General features: G+C 44.9%; 1 protein-coding gene across 7 annotated transcripts; it reads left to right on the top strand.

The window, feature by feature from the left end:
* Positions 522–24,921, top strand: KBTBD11 (kelch repeat and BTB domain containing 11). 7 transcript variants are annotated; one of them, XM_021392882.1, is made up of 3 exons: positions 522–711; positions 15,405–15,494; positions 17,204–24,921. In XM_021392882.1, the coding sequence occupies exon 3, from the start codon at positions 17,714–17,716 to the stop codon at positions 19,496–19,498; it is 1,785 nt and encodes a 594-aa protein (XP_021248557.1). In that variant the 5' UTR covers positions 522–711; positions 15,405–15,494; positions 17,204–17,713; the 3' UTR covers positions 19,499–24,921. The 7 variants fall into 7 exon arrangements, with proteins under 7 accessions (XP_021248557.1, XP_021248555.1, XP_021248556.1 ...); XM_021392884.1 differs by lacking the exon at positions 522–711 and adding an exon at positions 961–1,064; XM_021392880.1 differs by lacking the exon at positions 15,405–15,494.

Below are 25,159 nucleotides of genomic sequence, written 5' to 3'. Positions count from 1 at the left end.
GGACACAGCTCTGCTCAGGAGAGGGCCAGGAGCTGCTGGGTGCTGCAATAGGATGCGGGAGCCAGAGGAGGGGGAAATGGAGAAAAGCTGCAGAGAAGCAAGGTTTTAGGAAAGCATCATGGAAAAACGACACATTGCAAAGGCAATGTGAAATATCTGTGTGTTGTTAATGGTTTACAAAGGCTTGGAAACGTGGTTTTGGTGTTCAGGGGGCACTGCACACTGTCACAGTGGAAGTCCGAGTGCCACTGACGCTGTCAGGAGCAGACCCAGAGCATTCACAACGTGACAAAAGGGTTTGTTTCATTTTCAAGAAACTGGGAAACCTCTCTAATTCTGAGAATCTTGATTAGAACCTCAGCCTTGAAAAGCAGGATAAAATTGCAACCCAGACCCAAATTACAGCCAAATGGAAACCACCTGGCCCCTGTCCAGCTGTTTCAGCCGACAGAAAAGCAGGGGCAGGGAAGCTCCCGCTGACCCATCAGCCCAGAAGCTGAGGGGAGGGCTCCCGCGGCGGCGGCGGCTCGCAGGTGGGGCCCGGCCCCGCGGCGGGAGCGGCGTTACAGCGAACCGCCCGCGGGCCCCATCCCCTCCGGAGGCCGCCTCCGTCAGGGAGTTCCCTCCGCGCGGGCAGGTGGGGCCGCTCCCGGCTGTGCGGTTCCCGCCCCGGCAGCGGCTCGTCCCAGAGCTCCCCGCCACGCGCAACAGGTCAGCGCCGGGGGAGCTGCTTTCTCCCGCTCCGTACGCGTGTGTGCGCGGCTGAGCCGGGAAACAAAGGGGCCGAGCGCGGTGCGGCCCCCGGGGCGAGCGCAGCTTCTGCGCGGCGCGGGCTCCGGCGTTCAGCCATTTGCAGCGCCCGGCAGCGCCCCTCCGCCTCTCTCTCTTTCCCTCCTCCCACCGCGCTCCCCCCGCCGCCGCCGCAGGCTCCGGCGTTCCGCGGAGCTGCTCTGCAGCGCCGGGCCCGCGGGTGGGCAGGCGGCGGGCATCGCCCCCGGGCCGGTGCTGCCGGCGGGGAGGCGGGCGGGAGGCGGGCTGCCTGCCCGGAGCCGCGCTGCCCGGAGGTAAGCAGAGGGGAGCGCGTTGGCGGCCGGGCCGTTCGGTGTGCCCGAGAGCGGGGAGGGGGCCGGGGCCACCGAGGAGCCGCGGATGGGGGCTCTGCGCGCCGCGGAGGGGCTGCGGCACCGCGGTAAGCGCGTTCGTAGCGGGGATTTGGCGCACCGTGGGGTTTAATCGCGCTGAGCTTTGCCATCCGTCCCCATTAATCCGCCTCGCTGCCGGCCCTGCGTGCATCTCCTCCCGCCTGTCACAGCGCTGCGCGTCCCTCTCCGTGCCGAGTCGCGCTGCAGCCGTGTGCGGGGATCCGTGCCAGCGGCACGGCGGCCGCCTCACACCGTCCGTGTTACACGGCGTGCTCCCCCGGCTCGCTGGGAGCTCGTGAGTGGCACTCGGGGTGTGCGTACACACGGCTCTGCAGCACTGACAGAAGTGAGGTCCCGCCGAATGTTGTCGGTCTGCGGTCTGCAGGGCGGTTAGGTCTGCGCCTTCAGCGCTGCAAAACCAGCTCCCCAACCCCAGAATACACGTAGTGCGGAAAACGACGGTCAGTGTTACGTTATACGGCCAACTTCTCCAGCTCATCAAGGAGAAAAGCTTTCTAGAAATACCGTTCTGTGAATCCTTTGGCACGGCGATTAAAACGGAGAATAGAAACTAGAGCGGAAAGCTAGAAAATGTAGGGCAATTAAAACAAACAAACAAACAAAAAAAAACAAAATAGAAAAGCAATAAAAAATAGAGAAGCAGTAAAATAGAGTTGTCCTTTTATATGATCAGAGATGCTAAAGAACGGCCTCCATTTTTGACAGATTTAACCGTCTGTCTCCCAAAAATGAATTAAATGCTTATACGAAATGATAACTACCGTGTTGCAGTATTCCCTGGTTTACTGCTCCAGCCCGCCACTTTCCCTACCCATGCTGTATTCCCAGGGCCCATCCCACGCCATGTATTCACTCTGTAATTAGGACGTCTGCTGCATGCTGGCAGGACCGCCAGCCATCCAGCACTGAGGGCAGTATCTGGTCAGGACCCATGGAATTGCCACGGCTCGGCCCTTCACTGCCCCAGCACCCCTCAGTCTGCAGGTCCCATTCCTGGCAGCAGTGGCACTGAACTCAGGATCCCACTTGGAGCTGGGGTTTGCAGCTCTGGGCCTTTGACAATTATTAGAAAGTCTGAAATCCTTAATAGCTTCCTTCCTTCTTCACTTACATCACTTCTTTTTGTGTAGCAAATAGTCCAAATAGGCGGGCAGAATGGTTGTTCGAAACATCAGTCAATATTAGATTGCTGTTGTTTGGCAAGCGCATTCAATGAAAGCCATTAACTGGCTTTACTATAGTAAAGCAGGATTATAGTATTTAGGGCTAGCCCGGGTTACCTTAGAGACAGGGCTGTGGTTAGATGACTGGATCCAGATCTCGCCTACTGGGGGCTCAGCATCCTGCAGTATCCTATTGCAAGGGGATGTTAAGGGTAGCTGGCTGCTAAAGATGGCTGTAATAAAACATGAAAGGAAACAGTGCAATTTCTTTTAGAGTAGAATTAAACTTGGTGGCAGCGGAGTTTGTTTTGATCCTATGAGATCCTGCGTGGATTTTGCAGGGATTTTGCGGTTGATACTTACTGAAGTTCTGCAGCACTGCAGTTAGGAGGCTATTTCTTTCCCAAAAACAGAAGCTGAGAAGTTATTTCCTACTGCTTTAGGTCCTTGGAAACACCCGTTTTAGAAAAGTGCGTGTTTTCGTTGTATTTGATCTCACTGGCCTTCTTGGGACGTGGCAGTAGTTAAGCCTGCTGCTTTGCTTTTTACTGGAATGGTCACCTGTCATCATTTCTGTTTTGCTTTTGGCCTGAGTGTTGTTTTGTCAGAGAACAGGTGTGATTTATTTATTTTTATTGAAGAAGAATTACTTTACAGCAGTTCAGGATTTGACAGCCAGTTTAACCTGATCTGTAACTGAGCCATCATAAAATGAGAGAAGACCTTGCTCCTTCCCCAGCACGGGCTGAGAGATCCTGCCCTCTGCTTTGTGCCAGCTGCAGGGCACGTGCACCACAGTGAATGGATGGAGATTTCATCCTCCTCCTGCTATGACCTGAGCAGCTTACTGATGTAGATTTTTGCTTTAGTATTGTGAGTGGGGCTAGTCCTGAGTCTAGCATTTAAATCTGCAGGATTGGGACCATAAACGCCATTTTTTTTTGTTTGTTTGTTTTTTTATTAGATGGTGATGACAATCCTGTAGCCTTTCTCTGTCCTCCTTGGATGCTGACTGGCAGTTTTGCCTCTGAGAAATTTGGTCAGTAATCTACTCATTAATGCAACTGTGTGTTAATACAAAAAGTGTTGGCTGTGTCTTTTGTTCTGCAGTGCACGTTTCCATCCGTATGCCACATCAGTGAGGAGAACAGGAACTCATGATCAGTTAAGTCAGTTTATTTTATGCAGAATGAGCTGAAAAAAATCCAGGAGTTTCTCAGATTGTGCACTCTGCATCAGAAGGAGAAGAAAGTCGTGTCACAGAAATGCTTTTCAGGTGCAGTGTTTCACGAGCTGCCACTGCTATGCCGCTGGCTCGCACAGCCCAGCTGACAGCCTTTGTAAATCCACATGGAAACATGCCAGAAACTGCAACCTTTCCATACAGATCCACATGAGTTGGATGGACAAGCAGCTTCCATGCTGTTGTCTGTCACAACAGGATTGGCATTAATTGATAGTCCTGAAATTATTTTGCACATACACATGCACAAAGTGTGTACACACAACAACAACAGCTGTTTGTTGTTTCTCTGGACGCTGACTCCCCCAGGAATATTTTGGGAGCAGAGTGAGCCTCCCAAACGGGTCCCTACTGCTGGAAGGCTCCCAGACTTCTGGCTCATTTTGGACTATCAACCTGTCAGAGATTGGCAGTGTTGTATTTTTTTTTTTTCCCCCTTGGAAACAGTTCTGCTTTTCTCTCTTGTAAGTAAATGGGAAGAACAGGCCCTGAGAGCTGGAGATAAACTCTGTTTCCTGCGACCTATTTTTCAGTGTTGGATGCTAAGAACCTTACACCAACTCTTTGCTATGGGAATGGCATGCTAACAATAAATGCTCTGATTCACTCAGTCACAGACAAATCTCGTCATGGGAGAGCTTTCCTCTTAGCCTGTAGTTTTCTTTCATCTCTTCTTCACTGCAGTCCTTCAGTTCATCGGTTCAACATAAGCTACTGTACACATTTGTACGTACAGTGTGGGAAATCCTGATGCTCTTCAAGTTAATAGGAATTTTCCCTTGGCTACAATAGGGGTGGGATTTAATGTGATGTGAGACTCTGCCCTTATCAAAAAGCACTGTGAAACTGAGATAAAGTGGTCAGCACAGAGACAACTTGTTTTTTGTTTAATGACCACTGATAATAGGGTCCTGAAGGACTTTGGTTTTCACAGCAAAGTGGTAGAGTAAACGTTGTTGGAGTATATTGCTTTGTGAACTTTGGAATTTGCTGCACGTTGCAAGATGTTTGACACTGTGGTGCTGGAAAAGGAAGGCACAGACTGCTCACGTCTGTTCAAACAGTGACATTCATGGGTGCCCTTGGTTGGTCAGGATAAGGTCTGTACCACTCTGGTCTCCTACTTTTGTGAGGTAAGATCAGAAGGTCTTTATGAGGGGCAGCAGAGTTGCAAGTGTCTGTCACACTGTTGGTATCTTAGCCCCGTGCCTGAATAGAATCCTTGCCAAGACATTCTGCAGCCTCACAGGGTAATAAATACTTTTGTTGCGTCCCTCAAAACGGGCAACTTTGCAGAGAACAGTGTCTGAAAGCCTTGCCACCTGCTTTGAGAAGATGTCATTGATAGGTATCTAAATCTCTGTCTAGTCTGAGGCAACAAAACTTGAGACATGGGAGCAAATGATCAAAATCTCAAAATGGTTAAGAATCACAGATTGGGATTTCTGGGTCTATGCTTTTACTCACACCTTCAGTATCCTAACTGTGAAAACGAGCACCTCTCTGCCTCACATTCTTATCTGATGGCCTTGGTTCTTACTACATGCCTGACTGTCTTCAGCTCTGCCTGGGTTGCTACTTAACAAATGCAAGGCTGGACGTGGCCCTGGGCAGCCTGGTCTAGTGGTTGGCAACCCTGCACTCAGCAGGGGGCTTGAAACTCGATGATCTTTGAGGTCCTTTTTAACCCAGGCCATTCTATGATTCTGTGATTCAAGGGTAGCACCATGGCTGCTGCATCCCATGCAAATTTAACCACGTATATTAACAAGCCTTTATCATGTTGCGCACGAATGAGATGTTTGAATGGTAGGCTAGGCAGTCATGCTGCAGCCTTCTCTTCTGTGTGAGGAAGTCAGAGAGCAGATGTGACAGTCCTGAGATAGCTGTGATCATCATCATCCTTCATGATTATGCTGCCAGTCGGTATGACTGTTCAGAAGGAGCACAAATCATTTGGTGAAAGTAGAGCGCTGGCATGTCAGCATGTATGAGAGTGCAGAAGATGAAAGAGTGAACTCCAAAGTAAAGCATAGCATGTGTATTCTTTAAAGGTATCCACAGTGATCCACTAAACACCTAATTTTCCAGCAAGGTCATTGCCTGAAACAGAGAAGTTCTATGTCTGTGAGATGGATTATTTGAACAGAAGATTGTTTTGACCTAATTCAACCAGAAGTTATTGGCTTGGTACAGGAATAAAATTCTTTGGCTTGTACTTGCAGGAATAAATTAGATAACCAGGCAGTGCTTTCTGTGCTTTAAATTCAGGCTTATTAACTGTTATCAAATCTGACTTGTTAAATGAAAAAATATATATATTTATTGCGAGAAATAGTGAATTACAGTAAATTATAAATATCGAAGCTGAGAAATCAGTACAGTCAGAAAGCCTTTGCTTCAACGGCCAGTTCGGCTTATGAAGTTCACAATATGGTAAAAAAGAATGTCATGCATCAGATGCAGAAAGTATCAGGCTGTGAAAACAGAAGTGTTTTAATAGGAACCTATTGTATTTCTTGTGTCAGACTGGCCAGAAACTGTTCCCTTCTAGTAATGTAAAAGTCATGCATCTCACTCAGTTTTTGCTTCTTCCCTTGTTTAGTTCTGGCGATGACATGGCATAGACACGTATTTTGTTGAGTCCTCAGTTTCATTGTTGCTGCTGAACATATTCCCATTGCTTGGTGAAGTCACTGCTGACACCTTGGGAATACCTATGGGTATTCCTGACAGGGGAGTCTAGCCGCAAGAAGCACCTATGACTCCAGCATGTGTTTCTGCTTTGAGATCAGCAAAAGTATTTTTAAAACCTAACACAAGCTGGGATGGACTGTGTCCCCAGACAGCTTAACTGAGCCCCACCCCACAGAGAATGGTGGGAAGAAAAGTGGAAAGTTCCCTTTCATCAGGGAACAGAACCCTATATTCTTTTTTTCTCTTTTTCAGTAACACTTTGATTGTTTCTCTGGAAAGCTGTAGTCTGAAGGAGAGTAGCCTTCCTCTCATAGTACACAGCTTGATGATTTGGTCTCTCATTTGAGGGTTTTGTAAGCTTGTCAGTTAAAGGAAGGAGAAGCAGCATCAGTATTGGTATCTTTTAAAATAACTTAGATTTATTCTGGACACAGTTCTGGGCTAAGGCACCCAAACCAAGAATTAACACCTCTTAGTCACTTGTGTTAAGCGCTTCATCACTGTAATCTTCAGTATTTCTCCATTGGCTAGCCCTTGGTAGCTCTCATGTGCTGGTTCTTAAGGATCCCGTTGTATTGGCATACAGCTGTACCTGCATGCTGTGTGTCTGTATACTGCAGATTCCACTGCAGGAGCTGGATGCAGATGGATCAGCAGTACCATACAGCTCAGACACACTAAATCCATTTGTCTCTTCCTCTGTAGGAGAACTGGGAGGTGCATCCCACCCACAGATCAGTTTTGCGTAGGAATATGGCCCCAGGCCTGTGCCATCTCTCTCTACCTTGGCCTGATTTCCATGAATTAATAAAAAATGTCAGACTCATGAGTCACCTAATAATTCACAGTTATGGGTCTAGCAGTGTACTCTACCAGCAGCACTTCAATGGCAGATGGAAGTCTGTGCACGCTAATTCTTTGCGTCCTTTCAGATTAGGAAGTATGGGCTCTGTGCTGTCATGCTGGACTATATTTTCCTGCCTGATCTGGCTGTCTTAGGTCTGTCTCTTTTGTGTTGCCATCTGTTGTATAGAACTGCCCTCAAAGTCAGCCTTTGCCACGCTTAAGAGCTGTGGCACGTCTGTCCATCTTTGAATCCAGTCCACAGGCTGTGTTGTGATAATGTCTACAGAAATCTGAAACTATTTTGTAAATCTAACTAGATGTACTGTGACTTTTAGCTGTGCTTAGAGTGGTTCTAAACCTTCAGCTGGAAAAAGTATCTGGGTAAAAATAACAAGGAAACTACGCATGTTCTCAAAAACTGAGAAGGATGTCGTTCATTGCATATCTGAAGGATCTCTGCATTTCTAAGCATCACTTACTTAATTGGCTAGGAAGTCAATGAGCCTGTTCAGTCTAAAGGGGAACTTTTCTCCCTTAAGTACCTGATTTAGAGTTTATCTGGAAGAAGAAGTAATTTTATTGTAACATTCTCTTGAAGTTTTCCTTTTACTTTCTTTTCATAGGCATAAGTCTCAGAAGAATGGGATATTGTAGGCTGTCCTTTGGAGTATATCCTTACTTCTCAAATTCTTTCTCAGGCACAATGATGATAGACTTTGGTAGTTTGCTGGTGCTTTCAGCTCTGTAATGCGTATCCTTTCTGTAATGATATTAAAAGCAAAATCCAGTTTTAACTTAAGCAAGGAGTTTAATTTCATCCAAGTTTATTGGCCAGTCTTCTGTGCAATACGTAGTAAATGTGTTGTAAAAATTCAGTACATTCATTCAGATCAAATGCTTTTCTGTAATGCACAACAAAACCGGAATCTTGTCATATTTTCCAAAATCTGTTTGTAGAAATCTGCTGGTTTGCTTGACCTGGCTTTTACAGGGAATATTCTCTCCCTCTTTTATTATGATCATAATTACCAAAGTGTTTGAATGTGTTTCAATTATTTATTTGTTGACAGCACTGTTTAATGCTGAAAAGCATTTCTGCAATCAGCATTACAGCAGTTAACCACACTAATACAACAGCTAGACTTTTAGTCATCACAAGCTGATGCCTTGCTCAGTGTCATTACTCCTGGTGCATGGCAATTTCCAGAAGTTGAAGTTGGAAAGGATCACTAGATCAGTTAGTCTGGTAGTAGAATCATAGGATCACCAAGGTTGGAAAAGACTTCCAAGATCATCTAGTCCAACCATCCACCTACCACCAATATTCCCCACAAAACCATGTCCCTTAGTACAACATCTTAACACTTTGTGAACGCCTCCAGAGAAGGTGACTCCACCACCTCCCTGGGCAGTCTGTTTGGTGTCTGACCACTCTTTCAGAGAACACATTGTTCCTAATATCCAACCTAAACCTCCCCTAGCACAACTTGAGGCCATTACCACTAGTCCTATCACTGGTTATGCGGGAGAAGAGGCTGACCCCATTTGTGCCACAACCTCCTTTCAGGTAGTTGTAGAGTGTGATAAGGTCTCCCGTGAGTGTCCTCCACACTAAACAATCCCAATTCCTTCAGCCGCTCCTTGTAAGACTTGTGCTCCAGATCCTTCACAGCTTCATTGCCCTTTTCTGGACACGCTCCAGGGCCTTGATGTATTTCTTATAGTGAGGGGCTCAAAACTGAACACAGTACTCGAGGTGCAGCCTCACCAGTGCCAAGTACAAAGGGACGAACACTTCCCTACTCTTGCTGATATTGCTAAACACTGATACAAGCCAAGATGCCGTTGACCTTCTTGGCTACCTGGGCGCACTGCTGGCTCATGTTCAGCCAAGCGTCAACCAGCACCCCCAGTCCTTTTCCCCTGTGCAGCTTTCCACTCATTCTGCTTCAAGCCTGAAGCATTTCTTCGGGTTGTTGTGATCAAAGTGCAGGACCTGGAACTTGGTCTTGTTGAACTTCATCCTACTGGCCTCAGCCCAGCGATCCAGCCTGTCCAGATCCCTCTGTAGGGCCCTCCTACCCTCAGGCAGATCCACACTTCCTCCTAACTTGGTGTCATCTGCAAACTTACTGAAGGTACCCTCAATGCCCTCATCTAGGTCATCAATAAAGATATTAAACAGGACAGGCCCCAATACCGACCCCTGGGGAACACCACTTGTGACTTGTTGCCAGCTGGATTTAACTCCATTCACCAGCCTGGCCCTCCAGCCAGTTCTTCACTCTGCAGAGAGTGTACCTGTCTAAGCCACAGGCTGCCAGTTTTTCCAGGAGAATACTGTGGGAGACAGTGTCAAAGGTTTTGCTGAAGTCAGGGTAGACCACATCAACAGCCTTTCCTTCATCCATCAGGTGGGTCACTGTCATGGTTTTATGATTTTTGGTTATCGGTATTCCACATGATAACATCATGTAGTGCACTGGGAGTTAAAGAGTTAATGCTCCAGTTCTGTGGATCGTGGATAGTTCCGGGTACCTGGTTCTCAGAAGAGAAGAACTACTACATTTCCCAGAGGACTTTGCTGTTCTGTTACCATTTTCCATTCAAAGGGAAAGATAAAAACTGTTCGCATATCACAAGACATTCCCCCTTCTCTTCCCGTCTTCTCGTCCCGGCAGCATCTCGCTCTCCAGCCGTCTCACCGTCGGCATTAGAGTAAGGCCTCTTCATTTTTGGACACTCTCTCATTTTATTGGATTTATTAGCTTAAATTATAATTATATTGTATTATATTGTGTTATTTTGCATTCTGATACCTTATTTAGTAAATTAGTTTGTTTCTCCTCAGATCGTTGCTGCTGTTTTATTTCTAGGCCCATCTCCCTACCCTTTTTCCCTCTTCCCTTTCCTGGGGTGTGGGACCGTGGGTCCCCTCGCCCCATTAGTCACGGAACCAGGCCGAACCTGCCCGTAAACCGCTGACAGTCACTCAATCATAGAAGGAGATCAGGTTGGTCAAGAGGAACCTGCCTTTCACGAACCTGTGCTGGCTGGGCCTGGTCCCTCAGTTGTCCCGCATGTGTTGTGTGATCTCTCTTGAGATCGTCCTGTCAAATTTAATCCCCCCCTGTGCCCCAAAGTACCTTCCAGCGAGGCTCTTGATTGGAGAACACCTAGAGTTAAATAACCTAGTGGTTCTCATCATTTGTTTCAGAGACCGATAGCACTGGAATGAAGGTCTTCCTGTATCAGATCAAATGCCTATCAACTGGCCTCCCACACAGACCACAATCTATTCTTAAAAGTGTGCAAGGTAAAAATGTGTATTTCCTCACAGAATAGTAATTTATCTTTGAATATTGATATTCCAACCACTTTCCAGCTCAGCATATTCCTAAACTTATTACAGTTATAGTGTTTAGCATATGTGTTCATTAATACCTTCAGTATCTCTCCCTTCCATGAGCCTGTTCTTCGTTCTCCCCATTGATTCATACAAACTTTCAGCATTCACAATATGCTGTGACGGGCTGCTTTTTAAATTTTCCTCGGTGGAAATATTTTGTTTTGTTTAAGCTTCCACCCATTGGTTTGTTTAGGCCTTTCTCCATGAGCCATGAGGGCCATCCACATGCAGGCTTTTCATGCGTCCACACTTGTGCACAGTCATCGAGTCACAAAACAAACATACCAAGCCCTGAAGAAGTGTGTGCACTTCATTTCTCAGGCTTGCACTACCTCTTCTCCCAGCTGCTGGCACAAGCTTCCTTCTCTCTGAGGCATGGAAGTGTGGCTGTGAGGTGCCAAAGGAAGGCGTACGCAGTGAGGAGTCAGAGCAACCATGTGTCTGGCTACAGTGCTGCTCTCAGCCTCTCTCTGATGAGTTTTCTATAGCTCTTATTTGGTACTTTTATCTATACTACCTATACTCCTTCCAAGATGTAGAGCCTGGAATATCCATCCATCCATCCATCCATCCATCCATCCATCCATCCATCCATCCATCCATCCATCCATCCATCTTTGATGACCTGGATGAGGGCATTGAGAGCACCCTCAGTAAGTTTGCAGACGACACCAAGCTGGCAGGAAGTGTCGATCTGCTTGGGGGTAGAGAGGCCCTACAGAGAGATCTGGACAGGCTGGATCTCTGGGCTGAAACCAGTGGGATGAGGTTCAACAAGACCAAGTGCCGGGTCCTGCACTTTGGCCGCAACAACCCCAGGCAATGCTACAGGCTCGGGGCAGAGTGGCTGGAAGGTTGTGTGGAGGAAATGGACCTGGGGGTATTAGTCGATGCTCGGCTGAGCATGAGCCAGCAGTGTGCCCAGGTGGCCAAGAAGGCCAGTGGCATCCTGGCTTGTATCAGAAATAGTGTTGCCAGTAGGAGTAGGGAAGTCATTCTCCCTCTGTACTCAGGCTTGGTGAGGCCCCACCTCGAGTACTGTGTCCAGTTTTGGGCCCCTCACTGCAAGACATTGAGGCCCTGGAGCGTGTTCAGAGGAGGGCGACAAAGCTGGTGAGGGGTCTGGAGCACAGGCCTTATGAGGAGCGGCTGAGGGAGCTGGGATTGTTCAGTCTGGAGAAGAGGAGGCTCAGGGGAGACCTCATCGCTCTCTATAACTACCTGAAGGGAGGTTGTAGTGAGCTGGGGGTTGGCCTCTTCTCTCTTGTAACTGGTGACAGGACGAGGGGGAATGGTTTCAAGTTGCGCCAGGGGAGATTTAGGCTGGACGTTAGGAAACACTACTTTTCTGAAAGAGTGGTCAGGCGCTGGAATGGGCTGCCCAGGGAGGTGGTTGAGTCACTGTCCCTGGAGGTGTTCAAGAAACGTTTAGATATAGCGTCGAGAGACATGGTTTAGTGGGGTTATTGGTGGTAGGTGGATGGTTGGACTGCATGACCTTGTAGGTCTTTTCCAACCTACCTAATTCTATGATTCTGTGATTCTATGATTCTATCCATCCATCTTCACTGTAAACTGACTAATGGTGTAGATGTAGAGGTATCTTTTTCCCTTCTGTTGCTCCTTGTTTCCCAGCGTACCCAGTTTAAGGACTGCATTAATCCTTTTAGCTGTAGCACTACACTGATGGGTTGTGTACATCTTTTCATTTCATGTGGTGTTAGCCTTTGTCCTGATAGGATTGGGTATGCAATTGTATCAGGATACCTTATATAAAGGTAACCAAACTTCAGTTTGTCATAGACATGACTGGGGCTCTACCCTTGTATCTAAACAGTAATTACAAGGCCCTTTCTAGAACTAGAGGGGATTCTCCATTGCCATACCATTACCTCTGTAGTGCATTAGTGACAAAGACATCAGCCCTGGAGCTTTCCCCAGAGGTATTTTAACCCTGAAAAACCCTGCTTCTGACCGTCTTTTTTGTTAGACTTTCTTTCTTCTAAGAGATATTAGAGATGACTTGCACTTAACCTTTCCTAACTTTTGATTTTGTGGAAGTGTTATTTCCTTTTTGGTGTGAGAACTCTGGAGTGACACCACTCCTCCTTAACTATTTCTGAAGAGTCTAAACTGGAGGGAACTAGGGAATATTACTCTCTACAGGTATCACTGTTAAGAAACCTTTTCTGTGGTCATGATGACTCTTAAAAACTTCTGTATTTTTAGGTTTGATTTGCTCGCTGTAGTATCTATTTCATCAAGATTTTGATAACATTTTTATTATGACTGATTTTCTCTCCCCTGACCCTGCCAGATGCACTCATATTCTCTGAGTTCCTGATGAGGAACTGCTACCCACATATTTCTTGTGTGGTCTGTAGTCATAAGCTGCATTTCTTAAATGTTTGTTTTTCATCTCGGTTGTATGAAAATGTTGCACTTAAGAGATAAAAGGACGCATACCTCCAGTGCATGTTGGGAGAAAATTATAGCACCTTGAGAGGTTACAAGGAAGATGCATATGCAACTTGAGTGTGTGTACACTAAAGGCATACATTCCATAGGCAGGCTAAGACACTGGGAATGTATTGCTCCATTTTGAGCACACCTAATTTAAAAAATGGGAAAAAAAAGGTATTCTGCAGCTTTCTTGGTGAGCTTTTGAAAGACAATCTTTTATTTTCTTAACTAGTAGGAAATTAATCAAGTGGTTGAGGTCTAGAGTTTAAATCCGTGGTAGGATGCAAGATTTCAGGTGTCACAAGCAGCCGCTTTCAAAGAAGTGGCATCTCTATTTTCCAGATGTTTTCTCCAGTTAGGAAAAGCCTTTTATTTTTCTGAGATTTCACAGACCTGCTCAGTGAGCAGGAGTGTAACAGACTGTTTTTGTAAAGGAACAAACCTCTTTACACTCAACGCCAGAAGATTTTGCCTTCTCCCAGCCTGAGTTGGTTGTTCTCAGTCTGCACAATAGTACTGGCCAGTTCTACTTTTAACAGCCTTCTTTCCTTTTTTAAAATAAACACAAGAGATGTTTTCTCTCTTTTGATGATTGTGCCTCTTTGGACTCCTTAATCGTCTCAATCAGATGACTCCTCTATCCTGAGGGAATTCTCCACTGGGGTAAGATTTGGCAGAACAAGTTTTTACAAAAGCATTTCCTGGACTAAGGTGGAGCAGAATGGCATTCTGTCAGATCTGAACTGGTCTGTGGTCTCTCGGGGAGGTTAGCCTGTTAATGTAAATTAGAGTTGCTTATGATAGGGAAAGCTCCACTTTAATTTACCCTGGGACTGAGTCAGAGTAGTTTCCATTTGTGAACTGGAGAGCAATAACCCAATTCCTCCCACGTGCACACAGTCCCCAGAGAAAGTGGGTCTTGCTAAGGAACAGGGTTTATGTCAAAGGTTATTGGCACTGGTCAAAAAAAGAGAAATAAATAGAGAAAGAACAAGGCAAAACAGGCATTTAATTTGATTTTATCAGAAGAGCTGCCAAATGAATGCTGTGCCAGGAAACTTTACCTGCAGCTCTTCATTACAGTTCCTCTGTCAGGAAAAAACTGCCTTCTTATCTGTTCTGTTACATGAGCAAAGTCTCTCAGCGTCTGAGGTTGGGGGCATGCATCCAGGATATTGCAAGTGTGTCACTGCCAAGTCTGTAAATACAGTTCATGTTTGTTGGCAGTTCCTCTGTCCATTAACATTACATCATCTCTAGACCAAGCCCATGATAATGAAAACAGTTTCAGTCCATGCAGTTTAGCTTCTGACTTAAAAGACCCCAGTATAAAAGGTGACATCAGTCCATGGATGCCATGTACTCTAGACAGCTTGCATCCTTTCCCAGTACTTATCCTGTTTGGCAGTTTTGAATAAAAGTACTAAAAACCACATTGGTTTTAATACTATATCATTAGGAGCCAATCTTTTAGAATCAGCAAAGTTATCAAGTATCTTCTGTGACTCTGTAAGTTTTGAATGCTCTGTCAGCAAAAGAGCATTCTTGATCATTGTAGATAAGTTAAAAAAAAAAAAAAGAAAAAAAAAGGAATTCAGTATTTCACAACGTTGTATTTCTGTCTGCCCCTTCCAGCTTGTTCCTGTTTTACAATAAATTTGTGACCTTTTAACTGAGGATCAGTTGTGTTGCTCAGTAACGGAAAGATTCCACAGCTTCTATGAACTCTTTTTTCAGCTTTATCTTTGTGTAATCCCTACACTTTGTTTGCAGCTAGATAAAGGTGCTAAGATTTCTAGAGCAGTCTTTGGTTTGTGAGTTAGAAAGTCCTCCAAACCCTCTTCTAGGTTTTCTAGGTCTTCAGCTTCCCTGCAGAGTTCTTTGTTGCCTAAATTGTATGTGATTCTTTGATTTGAATCCTCATTATGCTCAGCATGATTTTCTGCATATTCCTGGTAGTTAGTTATAAATACCCCAGAAGACAGTTTTGTAGAGAATTCCTCTACTTGCTATTAGCAAGCTGTACCATCAGCCCTTCTTCCTCAAAGTGATTGCTCAAGAGTTGTTAACGCAGGTGTGTGGTAGGACTGTGGTGGGTGGCAGCTCTTTCTCAATAGTGTTTTAGTTGCAAAGCAAATTTCTAACCAGGTAGATATCTGTATATTGGAAAAGGTATGATTATTGTGCTTGAGGAGGATCTTACCCTTTTTGTTTTCATTACCTGAGAACATTGAAAATATTGCTTTTTTCTGGCTGCCATTTTTCACAACTTCAAATATTATAATTGGTGATTTTCCTTTGCGATATGATGCAGGTAATACATTTCATCATACATAGATAACCCTGGTATAGCAGTTTCCTGCTTTTGACCTCTGACATTTGGTCACTCCCCATTTGATTTTGGTAATATTCTCTTTCAGTCCTCTTTTATTGTTTCACCTGCAAAATCAAGAAGTAGACTGAGAGGTTGAAGCTGCATGTAGAAGGAGAATGGAAACCCTGAGGAGAAGGTAGGAGAGGTGGTCAAAGAAGTGAGCTATCTAGATCTACAAAAAATCATAATGTTGACAGTAATGGGGAAAAGCGTATTAGTACCCTTCAGATGTTAACGACGAGGAGGTCAGGCTGTCCAGAAACTGTATCAAGATACGGGTAGAATATCAGCCCCTGGAAGAGAGGCAGGCACAGTATGTTTCAATTACTTACTTATATTACTTGATATTATTGATATGATATTATACTGGTAGCAATTTTCTTTATATATAAGCAGTACAGCACAGCTTGGCATCCTAGATGTTTTTCAAACCATCTCCATTTGACATTTGTTATTTTGCAAGTGTCACAGAAGCTACTCTTGAACAAAGAAGCTGTTCATTGGGACTTCAGAAGGCCTGGGTCAGAAAGTAGATTAATCTTAATGTCTGCAGTATAATAAAAGAAAAAATGGTTGGATAGTGAATTAGGTACTGTGAAGACTCATGGAAAAATAAAATTACATCAACAAGGATGCTGCCCAGTTTTAAGTTATTAATGAAGCAATTTGTCTTACGCACCAAGTGTATACAGAGAGCACTTAATTCCTCTTCATCCAGGTAAAGCTACAGCAAATAAGTCAGTAAAGCCTAACCTACCAAGTTAGGTTCTGGCAGTCAGGAAACTTGCTACTAAGTCTGTTCAAAGTTCATAAAACTTCATATAAAGATCTTAAAGTGCTAGATTTTAAAGTACCTAAATGAGAAAAATGGTTGTGAAATCTATTCTCTCTAGTAAGGAGTTTTCAAATGCTATTTAAGCCTTGTTATAGTCTGAGAGGCTCAGAAAGCCAGAAATCAAACCTCACTATTGATTTGTCCTCTAATTGAATGTTCTCAGATGTAATAGAAAGCCCTTTGTAGGGCAAATGCACAAGGCAAACATGTAGGAGAAGACTGATTTAAATGAAGTTTTCTTGTGCAAGTATGGGTGTCTAGATCTCATGTCCATGTCAGAGGTTTCCAGACGATGTCAGCTACCAATTATGTTTTCGTGAAAAAGTCTCCAAAAGTCAGACTCGTATAACATTAGTTTAATGAGATAAATAAGTAAAAGGAAATTTCAAGCTATAATTTGCATAGAAAGGACTTAATTTCCTTCCATACAGAATCTGGTCTGCAGATCCTTGTTGTATGAAATTAAGTGCATTTGGACAATTTTTGTGTATTATTTATCAGAACTGAAACCAAGCCTGAGAAATTCATAAACAAACAAGGCAAGCTTTTTTTTTCGTGAAATTTTGAAAACTACATTTCTGAAATGAAGATAGACCTCATTAGCAATTAGGCTGACAAGAGACTAACCTCCTCAGAGACATGCTCTACAGCCTGACATTTTCTCATTAAAAACGTCATGTTCTAATTATCTATTGTGATTTTTAGTCTTTTCTGCTTTTTGTTAGCAGAAGTCTTAAGGCTTGAACCAAGCCTATGAAGTTTGATTACATCTTGCAAATGCATTGTTGCTGTGTCTGCTGTTATATATGTGTCAGATTGCTTTTGTCATAAGGAAATAAACTCTTTGGTGTGTTTTGTAAACAGTAAGAGTTCTATTAGCGTAATTCTGGGAACCGTAGGGTGCTATTGATGCTAAAGGAAACGTAACTTTAGTAGTCTTGAACTTATGAGTGAGCTGAGAATAAATCTATTTTAAAGCTGATCAATTTTTTATGCTTTTTTTTAAACAGGAGGAATGCATATAAAGAGCAGTGATATGAAGAAACCTTCATGAAGTTCATGTAGAAGAAACCTTGGCTTGTAGGAAATCTTCCAGAACAGGTTGCAACCACTGTCCTCCCCTGAAATGGTTGTACAAGATAAACAGAAAACAGACTGTGATAATACTCCTAACTATCTGACTTGAAAGGACGTGTTTCCACGTTGCTCGGCACAGTGTGGGGACCAGTTGCTACGAAAGGATGCTGCACATGAGAACTGTTTAACATTTGCATATAGTAACAGGAAGAACAGAACTGCTTTGCAGGCTGTTGAGGTGCGATATTCATAAAGGAAAGAGGTTCAGGTTTTCACGGGCAGTGTCTGACAGAGGAGAAGCCATTGCTGGCCGGGCCACAGAAGCTCAAGGCTCTCCGATGTCCCGCAGCAGGTAATGGGCATTCCAGTGCAACCAAGGCCTGTCCAGACCAGCACTGTGCAGTGCCAGAGCAGCTAGCGTGGCTGTGGCAGAGTGCGACTCCATGGAGGGCAGCGGCACAGTGGAGGAGGAGGAGAGCGGGGCCGGGTCTGGAGCCCCACCGCTCACCCTGTCCTCCCCCTGCAGCTTCAGCTCCTCCCTGTGCTTCAGCTCTGCCACCTCTGAGCAGGGAGCCCCGTCGCCATCCTCTACTGGCAGCCATGTGGTGGAGAGCCAGTGGGAGCTCAACAGCATGGCCTCTGAGTCAGAGGAGGAGGAGCCGAGTATGAGGGAGCCACCAGCTGGTGCACAGCCTGCAGGGCGGCCAGCCGAGGAGCCCGACCTCGTCATTGAGGTGTCGGGGCAGCGTATCCGGGCACACAAGTCGGTGCTGGCAGCCAAGAGTGACTACTTCCGTGCCCGTGCCTCACGGGACATCCTGCGGGTGAAGGGGGTGAGCTATGGGGCTCTGCGGCTCCTCATTGACTACGTCTACACAGCCCGCATGGGCGAAGTGCGGCATGACAACCTGGCTGAGGTGGTGAGCGGTGCCCGTGTACTCCAGATGCCCTGTGCCTTGCACTGTGCTGCCGAGGCCATGCGCGCCCAGCTGCGCCTTGACAACTGCTACCAGCTCCTCTGCCTGGCCAAGAAGCAGCGACTGGCAGAGCTGCGGGAAGCCACCTACCGCTTCATGAGTGACCACTACCTGGAGGTCCTGCGTGAGCCAGGCGTCTATGGCCGCCTCAGTGGGGCAGAGAGGGACCTTATTCTGCAGCGGCGCCTGGAGGCCGGCCGGCGCTGTCTACTGGTGGCTGAGGTCAGCGATGCTTTTGAGCGGCCAGGTGGCGGCAGCCGACCACAGAGCCGTGAGAGCAGCCGCCCACAGAGCCCGTCCTCTGTGATGTCTTTGGAGGAGAGTGGCTCTCTCATCCATTGCTACTATGAGGCCAGCCATGAGTGGAGGGTGCTGACACGCCTGCCCGAGGAGGCCAATGCCAAGGGCTGCGCCATGTGTGTCCTCCACAACTACCTCTTCCTGGCAGGGGGCATTGCTGCAGGGCCGGCAGGCAGTGAGCCGCGGGCCCGCCTCTCTGACAAAGTCTTCTGCTACAACCCCCTCACTGACACATGGAGCCAGGTACGCCCACTGGCTCAGCCTCGCTCACAGCTCAAGCTGCTGGCTCTGGACGGCTACCTCTATGCTGTGGGGGGTGAGTGCCTCTTCACTGTGGAGAAGTATGACCCACGGGCTGACCGCTGGAGCCCCGTTGCGCCCCTGCCCAAGGGAGCCTTCGCCGTTGCTCATGAGGCCACCACTTGCAATGGGGAGATCTACGTCTCGGGGGGATCCCTATTCTACCGACTGCTCAAGTATGACCCCAAGCGTGATGAGTGGCAGGAGTGCCCTTACAACAGCAGCCGCCGGCGCTCTGCCGACATGGTGGCCTTCAAGAGCTTCATCTATCGCTTTGACGTGAGCAGCGGCCGTGGTGGAGAGCAGGGCCCAGGTGGTGGGACTGGTGGTGGTGTCGAAGTTTTTCGGTACAATACGGTGGCCAAACGCTGGAGCCAGTGTGCCAGCTTGCGGCCCAGCAGTGGCTCCATCCAGCCCTTCCGTTGTGCCGCCTTGGGTAACACCATCTACTGTGTCAACCGGACCGGCACCCTCCGCTTCAACTTAGCCCAGGATGGCGAGGTGGAAGCGGATGGTGGGCTCAAGGGTGCCTTTGATGGGGAGCTTCTCAAAGCTCCATTTGATGCTAAGGGCCTCCTACTACCCTTTGTGCTTACCCTTCCGGAGAAGCTGGAGAAAGCAGGGGACCAAGAGGGCTCCCTCTCACTGTGAGTGGCCAGCCTTGCTCTGGCCTGCCAGGCAGGGGGCTAGGTAGCAGCTTTTGGGAAACACGCAAATTCCCTCCCACAGAGGGGACCCACTCCAGCATGTCTGCAGAGAGAAGGGGCTCTCCCCTTTCCCCTCCCAAGGTTTTGCTCTGGAGGTGCTTGATTGTCACTTGGGTGTAACTCCTGCTGTGTTTGCTGTGCTTTGTGTGAAAAGCCAAGCAAACCAGAGGAGAAGCTGCTATAAAAGGATAATCTCTGGATTATGTTGGTGTCAGTTCCTGATATCAGAGAACTTTTTTGCACCTGGATTTCTAAAAATTCCTGACAACAGTGTCATAACGAGATGTTCCGGTTAGTACTGGCTGTGTGTATGCACGTAGTTGTGATCTGGGCTGGAGCCTCTTCTGCCACCTCTTTTCTTTTCTCTCCTGGATGATTCCAGGCGATAAGCACTGCTGGCAACATCGCTTAGCTGTATCTGTTCTTATGTTAAATCAAGTATTTCCTCTGCTAGAAAAGTGTAGGAAGCTCACCTCAATCACAGCGTTTCAGTGCAATAGAGTGTTTGAAGAAGACATGGCACTGTGTGGTCCCAGGAATTTCAACTGCGATGATGTAACAGATACCAGACTTAAAGCTTTAAGCAACACAAATGTGTGCCGCATGTTCATATTTGGAATATACAAAAAAAAGGAAGTTACTTGCTTAAGATGAGGCATGTTATGGCAGATATGAAATGTTGATATGTTCTTTATGTGAAAAGGGCAATGGTTTCTGTATAAAAAGACACTGTTTTATTACTTTTTTATCAGAGATTTTAAATTATAACAAAAATGGACTGAAGCTGTTTGGACTGTGGCAGATTTACATGACCATGTAGACCACTAGAGCTGTGGGAAATATTTTGTACTTCAACTACTCTTTAATTAACTGCAGGTCGAGGAAAATTAATCTAAACCAAATGTAAATTCTTTGAAACTGTCTGCAGACAGCTTAAATGTTTCATTGTATGTTCAGTACCCTGTGGCAAGAGGCTTTTCCAACTTAATGCAAGACCATCAAAGGAGGACATGGAAAACAGGAATGTGCTACACATGTTGGTTTTATTGTGCACTAGCGTGATGTTATTTCCCTATTGTTGGATTGAGAGACTGCTTTATTTATTTTGATTGATTGCTGTAATCAATAAGCCCTTGTCAACTGCAGTACTTGCTGATGGTGTATGCTGTCACTGGGATTCTGAACCACTCGGGTGCTGTTTGTGGAGCAGCGTCCTAACGAGACACAACCCAGAGAAATTCTTCCGGCCTGTGGAAAGTCAGAGCATACTTCTTTTGTCGCGTTACTTGGAACTGGAAAAGTATAAACTGTCTACACAGACAAACTATATTGAAAAGGGCACTTGCATTTATTTTAAAAACTTTATATAAAAAAAAAGTCAGTAGACAGGCAAGGCAAATGTTTTAGCTTTACAGTAAACCACTGAAACCTTTTCTGAAAAATAGAACCAGTGTTTTTACTATTAGTGATTCAGCCTGGAATTGGCATGGACTATGGAAGGGAATTGTTTATATTCAAAGTTCTAGTATAGATTCATATTTTAGAAATAAATAGGGACCTTACATCAAAGAGCAGCAGATCTTTTTATGTTTTATTAAGATGTTTTCATTAGCAGAACATTAGCATTCTTATATGTTATGGCTAGTTCCAAAGGGAGGCAGCAGGCTCTGTCCTAAGAGACACCGTCTTTACAGAAGACAGTAGTGAAGTTTATAGATATTTCTTTCCTTCCCGTTTTTTTTTCTTCCTGTTTTTTTTTTCTTCGCTATCTGTCCAGCATTTTAATGCAGCCAATTTGATTTGCCATCTTTAGAACACATTGGCTTGGTTCTGACAGTTCTTGGCCAAGTGAGCCCATTCCCAGTGAGCTAATTAAAGTATTGCCCAGGTGGGAGCTGCACTGGGATGCTTATCTTAGCCTCACTGCAGGACGGTACAGTGGAATTTAGTACCACAGATGGTGTATTTGTTAGTGATTCACAAAGAAACTGTTTTTTTTTCACTGAATGATGGTCTTAGTTCTTCGACAAGAACGCTTGGAAATATTGACTCAATTAAATTACAGCATTGTAGCTTGAGCGGGAAAGAAAACGATGTATTTGCCTTCAGCATCATTTTTTATTTTAACTGTAGAAAGTATTTCAAGCTGTGTAGTGAAATACTTAGGTGGATATTTAAAGTGAAGACGTAAGTGCTAGGCCAGGTTTTGAATTAGCAGTCAGCAGAAACGCCCGAGTGTCAGTTCTATCTTACAGTACAATATGGTTTCGGAGTTCAAAATATTTAGTAGTACAGTTTTTATATTACAGCATAGTAGGGAATCAAGCCAGCTTTGTCATTCCTACTAATTGGTCATTCAATAAGCATTCTCATTCCTATTAATGCATGAAAATGCTGCTAAACAAGTTTTGAGAAGTCTCCCTGATTTGAGATGTAAAAATATGTCACAGACTTTGAGGAAGGAATGAAACACGTCCTTTCTTCCAGAACTTGTTGCTACATACCATGAAGAAATATATTTGGAAATAATCTTTACAGCACTATATGTTTGCCAAACGTGCAGTGGTTTGTGTTTTTGCTAGCTTACATCATTAGCAGAGGTTGTTTCAAGTGCCTTCCCACTCCGCTGTCACACAGTGAGAGCAGAGTCTGGTCTCCATTACCAGCTGTCCATCACGCCTGTTTCCTTCCTACACTCTGCATAATCACAGCCCGATGACTGACTGCAGTGCTGTGTTTCTGCCCACATTTCCTACTCCGTTGGCCTCTCTTTCCCCCCTGCTAAGCCTGAGGCAGATTTGCTGGGAGCTGTTTTTTTCTGCCGCTTGCATCTTTATTGAAGAAATTAATGCTTGGGTACTAAAACCAGAATTTAAGTAGACTTCAGGAATGGAAGACCAGATGATGTGATACCCAGGAGCCACTGTTGTAATATGTTTGTATGGTCCAAGCTAAAGTGCCATGCCACCCTCACACTGTGTTTTTCTATGTTTGGCTTTTAAAGCAGTTGTTTATATAATTGCCCAAAGGCTATTGCATTTGCATGGGAACATGGAGACAGTGTTTGCTTTCTTAGCCTGCAATGATTTAACCTATCTCTGGAGGACTGGAGGACTTGGAGCTAATCCCCGATCTCTAAATATTTGCATTACAATATAATACAATGGTTTGTATTATGCACTAGTTGGCTAAGAATCTCAGAAATGATCCAGATAGGTGAATTCAAATCGCCATCCTCACTGAGTGATCTGAGACATGCTGGAGAGCAGTGTTCATCTCTGCTCTTCTTTCTCCATGAATCTCACGTCCCCTCTCCCACCTTTACCAGGGCATGCAGGAAATATTTTTTCTGCTTCCTCTTTCCTAGGGTACTCCTATTTTCAAGGTCATCTTCCAAAAGACATTGACTTGAATTCTCCTGAGCAGAAGGACTGAGCTCAGGCCTCCCACATCTACCTGAGTTCTGGTAGGTTCCAGGCTCCAGCTCCTGGATGGCTAATTCAGGATATGTTTAGTACAAGTTGGTACAATGGGACAAGTTTTCTGGAGAAAGCTTTTCCAGACAGGCTCTGAATTTTGTTTCTCCAGTCTGAGGTGAGAGGCTCCATGCACTGTACCAGGAGACTGCAGAGGTAGTTTAGATCCCTCTCTGAGGCAACGCCTTGGTTAAGAGGCATTGCAGTGCATGGAAGTGCCTGGAGCCTTCACTGCATCTAAACTAAATCCCTGCATGAATAAAGAAACAGGCCACCTCAGCAAATGCTAATAACAGACAGAAATTTACTATTTCCATCTATTAACTTGTTCTGTAAAGGGAACTTAATTACAGCAAAGCCATTGGTACAAATTCTGTTTACTCTTGGAAGATAAGTCAAAGGAATAATTGGCAAAAGAATAACCCTATTTGGTCAAAACATGCACCGTTAAGCAACATGGGAAGGATGCTAATCGTACCCTACTAATGAATAAAATTATGCAGCAGCTGATGTAAATTCTGTCCACAAAAACAAATTCTTTATAAATAAGCACCTGGTAAAATTTAAAGTGATAAAAGAATAAATTATTCACATGAAGGCTGTAACTCTCCTGTGCTGTTTGATTGGCTCTCAGAGTACTGTATCCCAGTGATCACTATTCATGAGTGGCCTGTTGCTTTTCTTGCTTTATGGTATCCGTTCCATTGACTGCTCTGTAGATGGGTCACCCTTCATTATCACAAAGCTTAACATTGGCACTGGGTTGATTTGCTTTGTGTCTGAACTGACGTGTAGTGCTTTCTCCTTGAACGAATTCAAAGGATTTAGAATTATCTTTCTTTGGGCTTTTTAGATTTTTAGTGGCGTTGCTCTTGGGAAACTTAAGAGAACACAGGAAGGGAAATGGTAGTACAGTGGAGGAGCTGTAGTAACAAGCATTTAATGATTTTCTGTCTGCCATTATTCTACACATCAGACGCACGTTGGACTGAAAAAGGATGTCTCTGTGTAGCTATTAACAGTGTGATCCCAAGCACTGCTGTAGCAAAGTATGTTTTCATTTAAGTATATTTACTGGCTTAACTTCTACTCTGGGATAATTTAATGAATGTTAGTAGTAATTCCATAATAAAGTAGATTACTGGAACTATTCTGAATTGACATTACAGCTACTAAAAGCGGAGACTGACGCCCAAATTCAGTAAAACCGTGCACTCAGAATATATAATAATGCACTTTTCATTTGTTTTGGCTTAATGAATGCTGTTGAAGAGCTGCTGGACTGAGCCCATCCGAATTTGGAAGCAGCAGGCTATTTTAGAGGCTCTCTGGGCTTCATAAATTACTCAGTGAGAGGAAATGGGAGAGTGAGGAAGAGAGAGAGGAGGGAGAAGAAGAACTGGGAAAAAAAATACCTACTATATATTCAGTAGAAACAAGTAGCAGAGAAGGGAAACCAGAGTTAGTATTGTGACTGTGATGACTACATGACCAATTTTTTTTTTCCAAGTATTTTTTAAGTAGCTTGAGTTTTTTATCTGTTATGTTGTCAGTCTTATCGTTCTGCACCTGCAATTCATCTCAAGCAACCAGTGTTCAGTAATCGGCTTTTTGCAGGAATTTTGTGCTTTGTTTTTAAGTTTTGGTGGATAAATCTTGGACAAATCTGTGAAATCATAAAGTAACTATGTTGATGCTGCCACTTAAAACAGATTAAGTAATGCAAATGCTTTAGACGCTGTTCACAATTCAGGTGAATTACATGTGTAACTGATGTATTAACAGTTCATTTTCCAAGTGTATATAGGTAAAGTCACTGTAAAGCTTTTTATGTACTCCAACTTATGCTGTAATGAAATAAACACATACGAAAAGCTTATGCTCCCCCTTAGAGGTTTCTGAGTAACTGTTGTTTTTTCTTTGTCATCTGCCTGATCAGTAAACAGTATTATGTTTGTTCTTACGTAAAACAAAGACAAAATTATGTGGATGATCACAAAGGCAAAATCTTCAGGAAATGTTTCTGAGACCGAGGTAAAGGAAATACTTTTATTTCACCATGCCCTGAATACTGGGAACATGAAATACTTGGTGGTGAAAGCACTTTATTAAGTACAGATTTGCATAAA

Source organism: Numida meleagris, chromosome 3 (assembly GCF_002078875.1).
Source record: "Numida meleagris isolate 19003 breed g44 Domestic line chromosome 3, NumMel1.0, whole genome shotgun sequence".
NCBI lineage: Eukaryota > Metazoa > Chordata > Aves > Galliformes > Numididae > Numida > Numida meleagris.
This window is presented reverse-complemented; position numbering and strand designations above follow the sequence as displayed.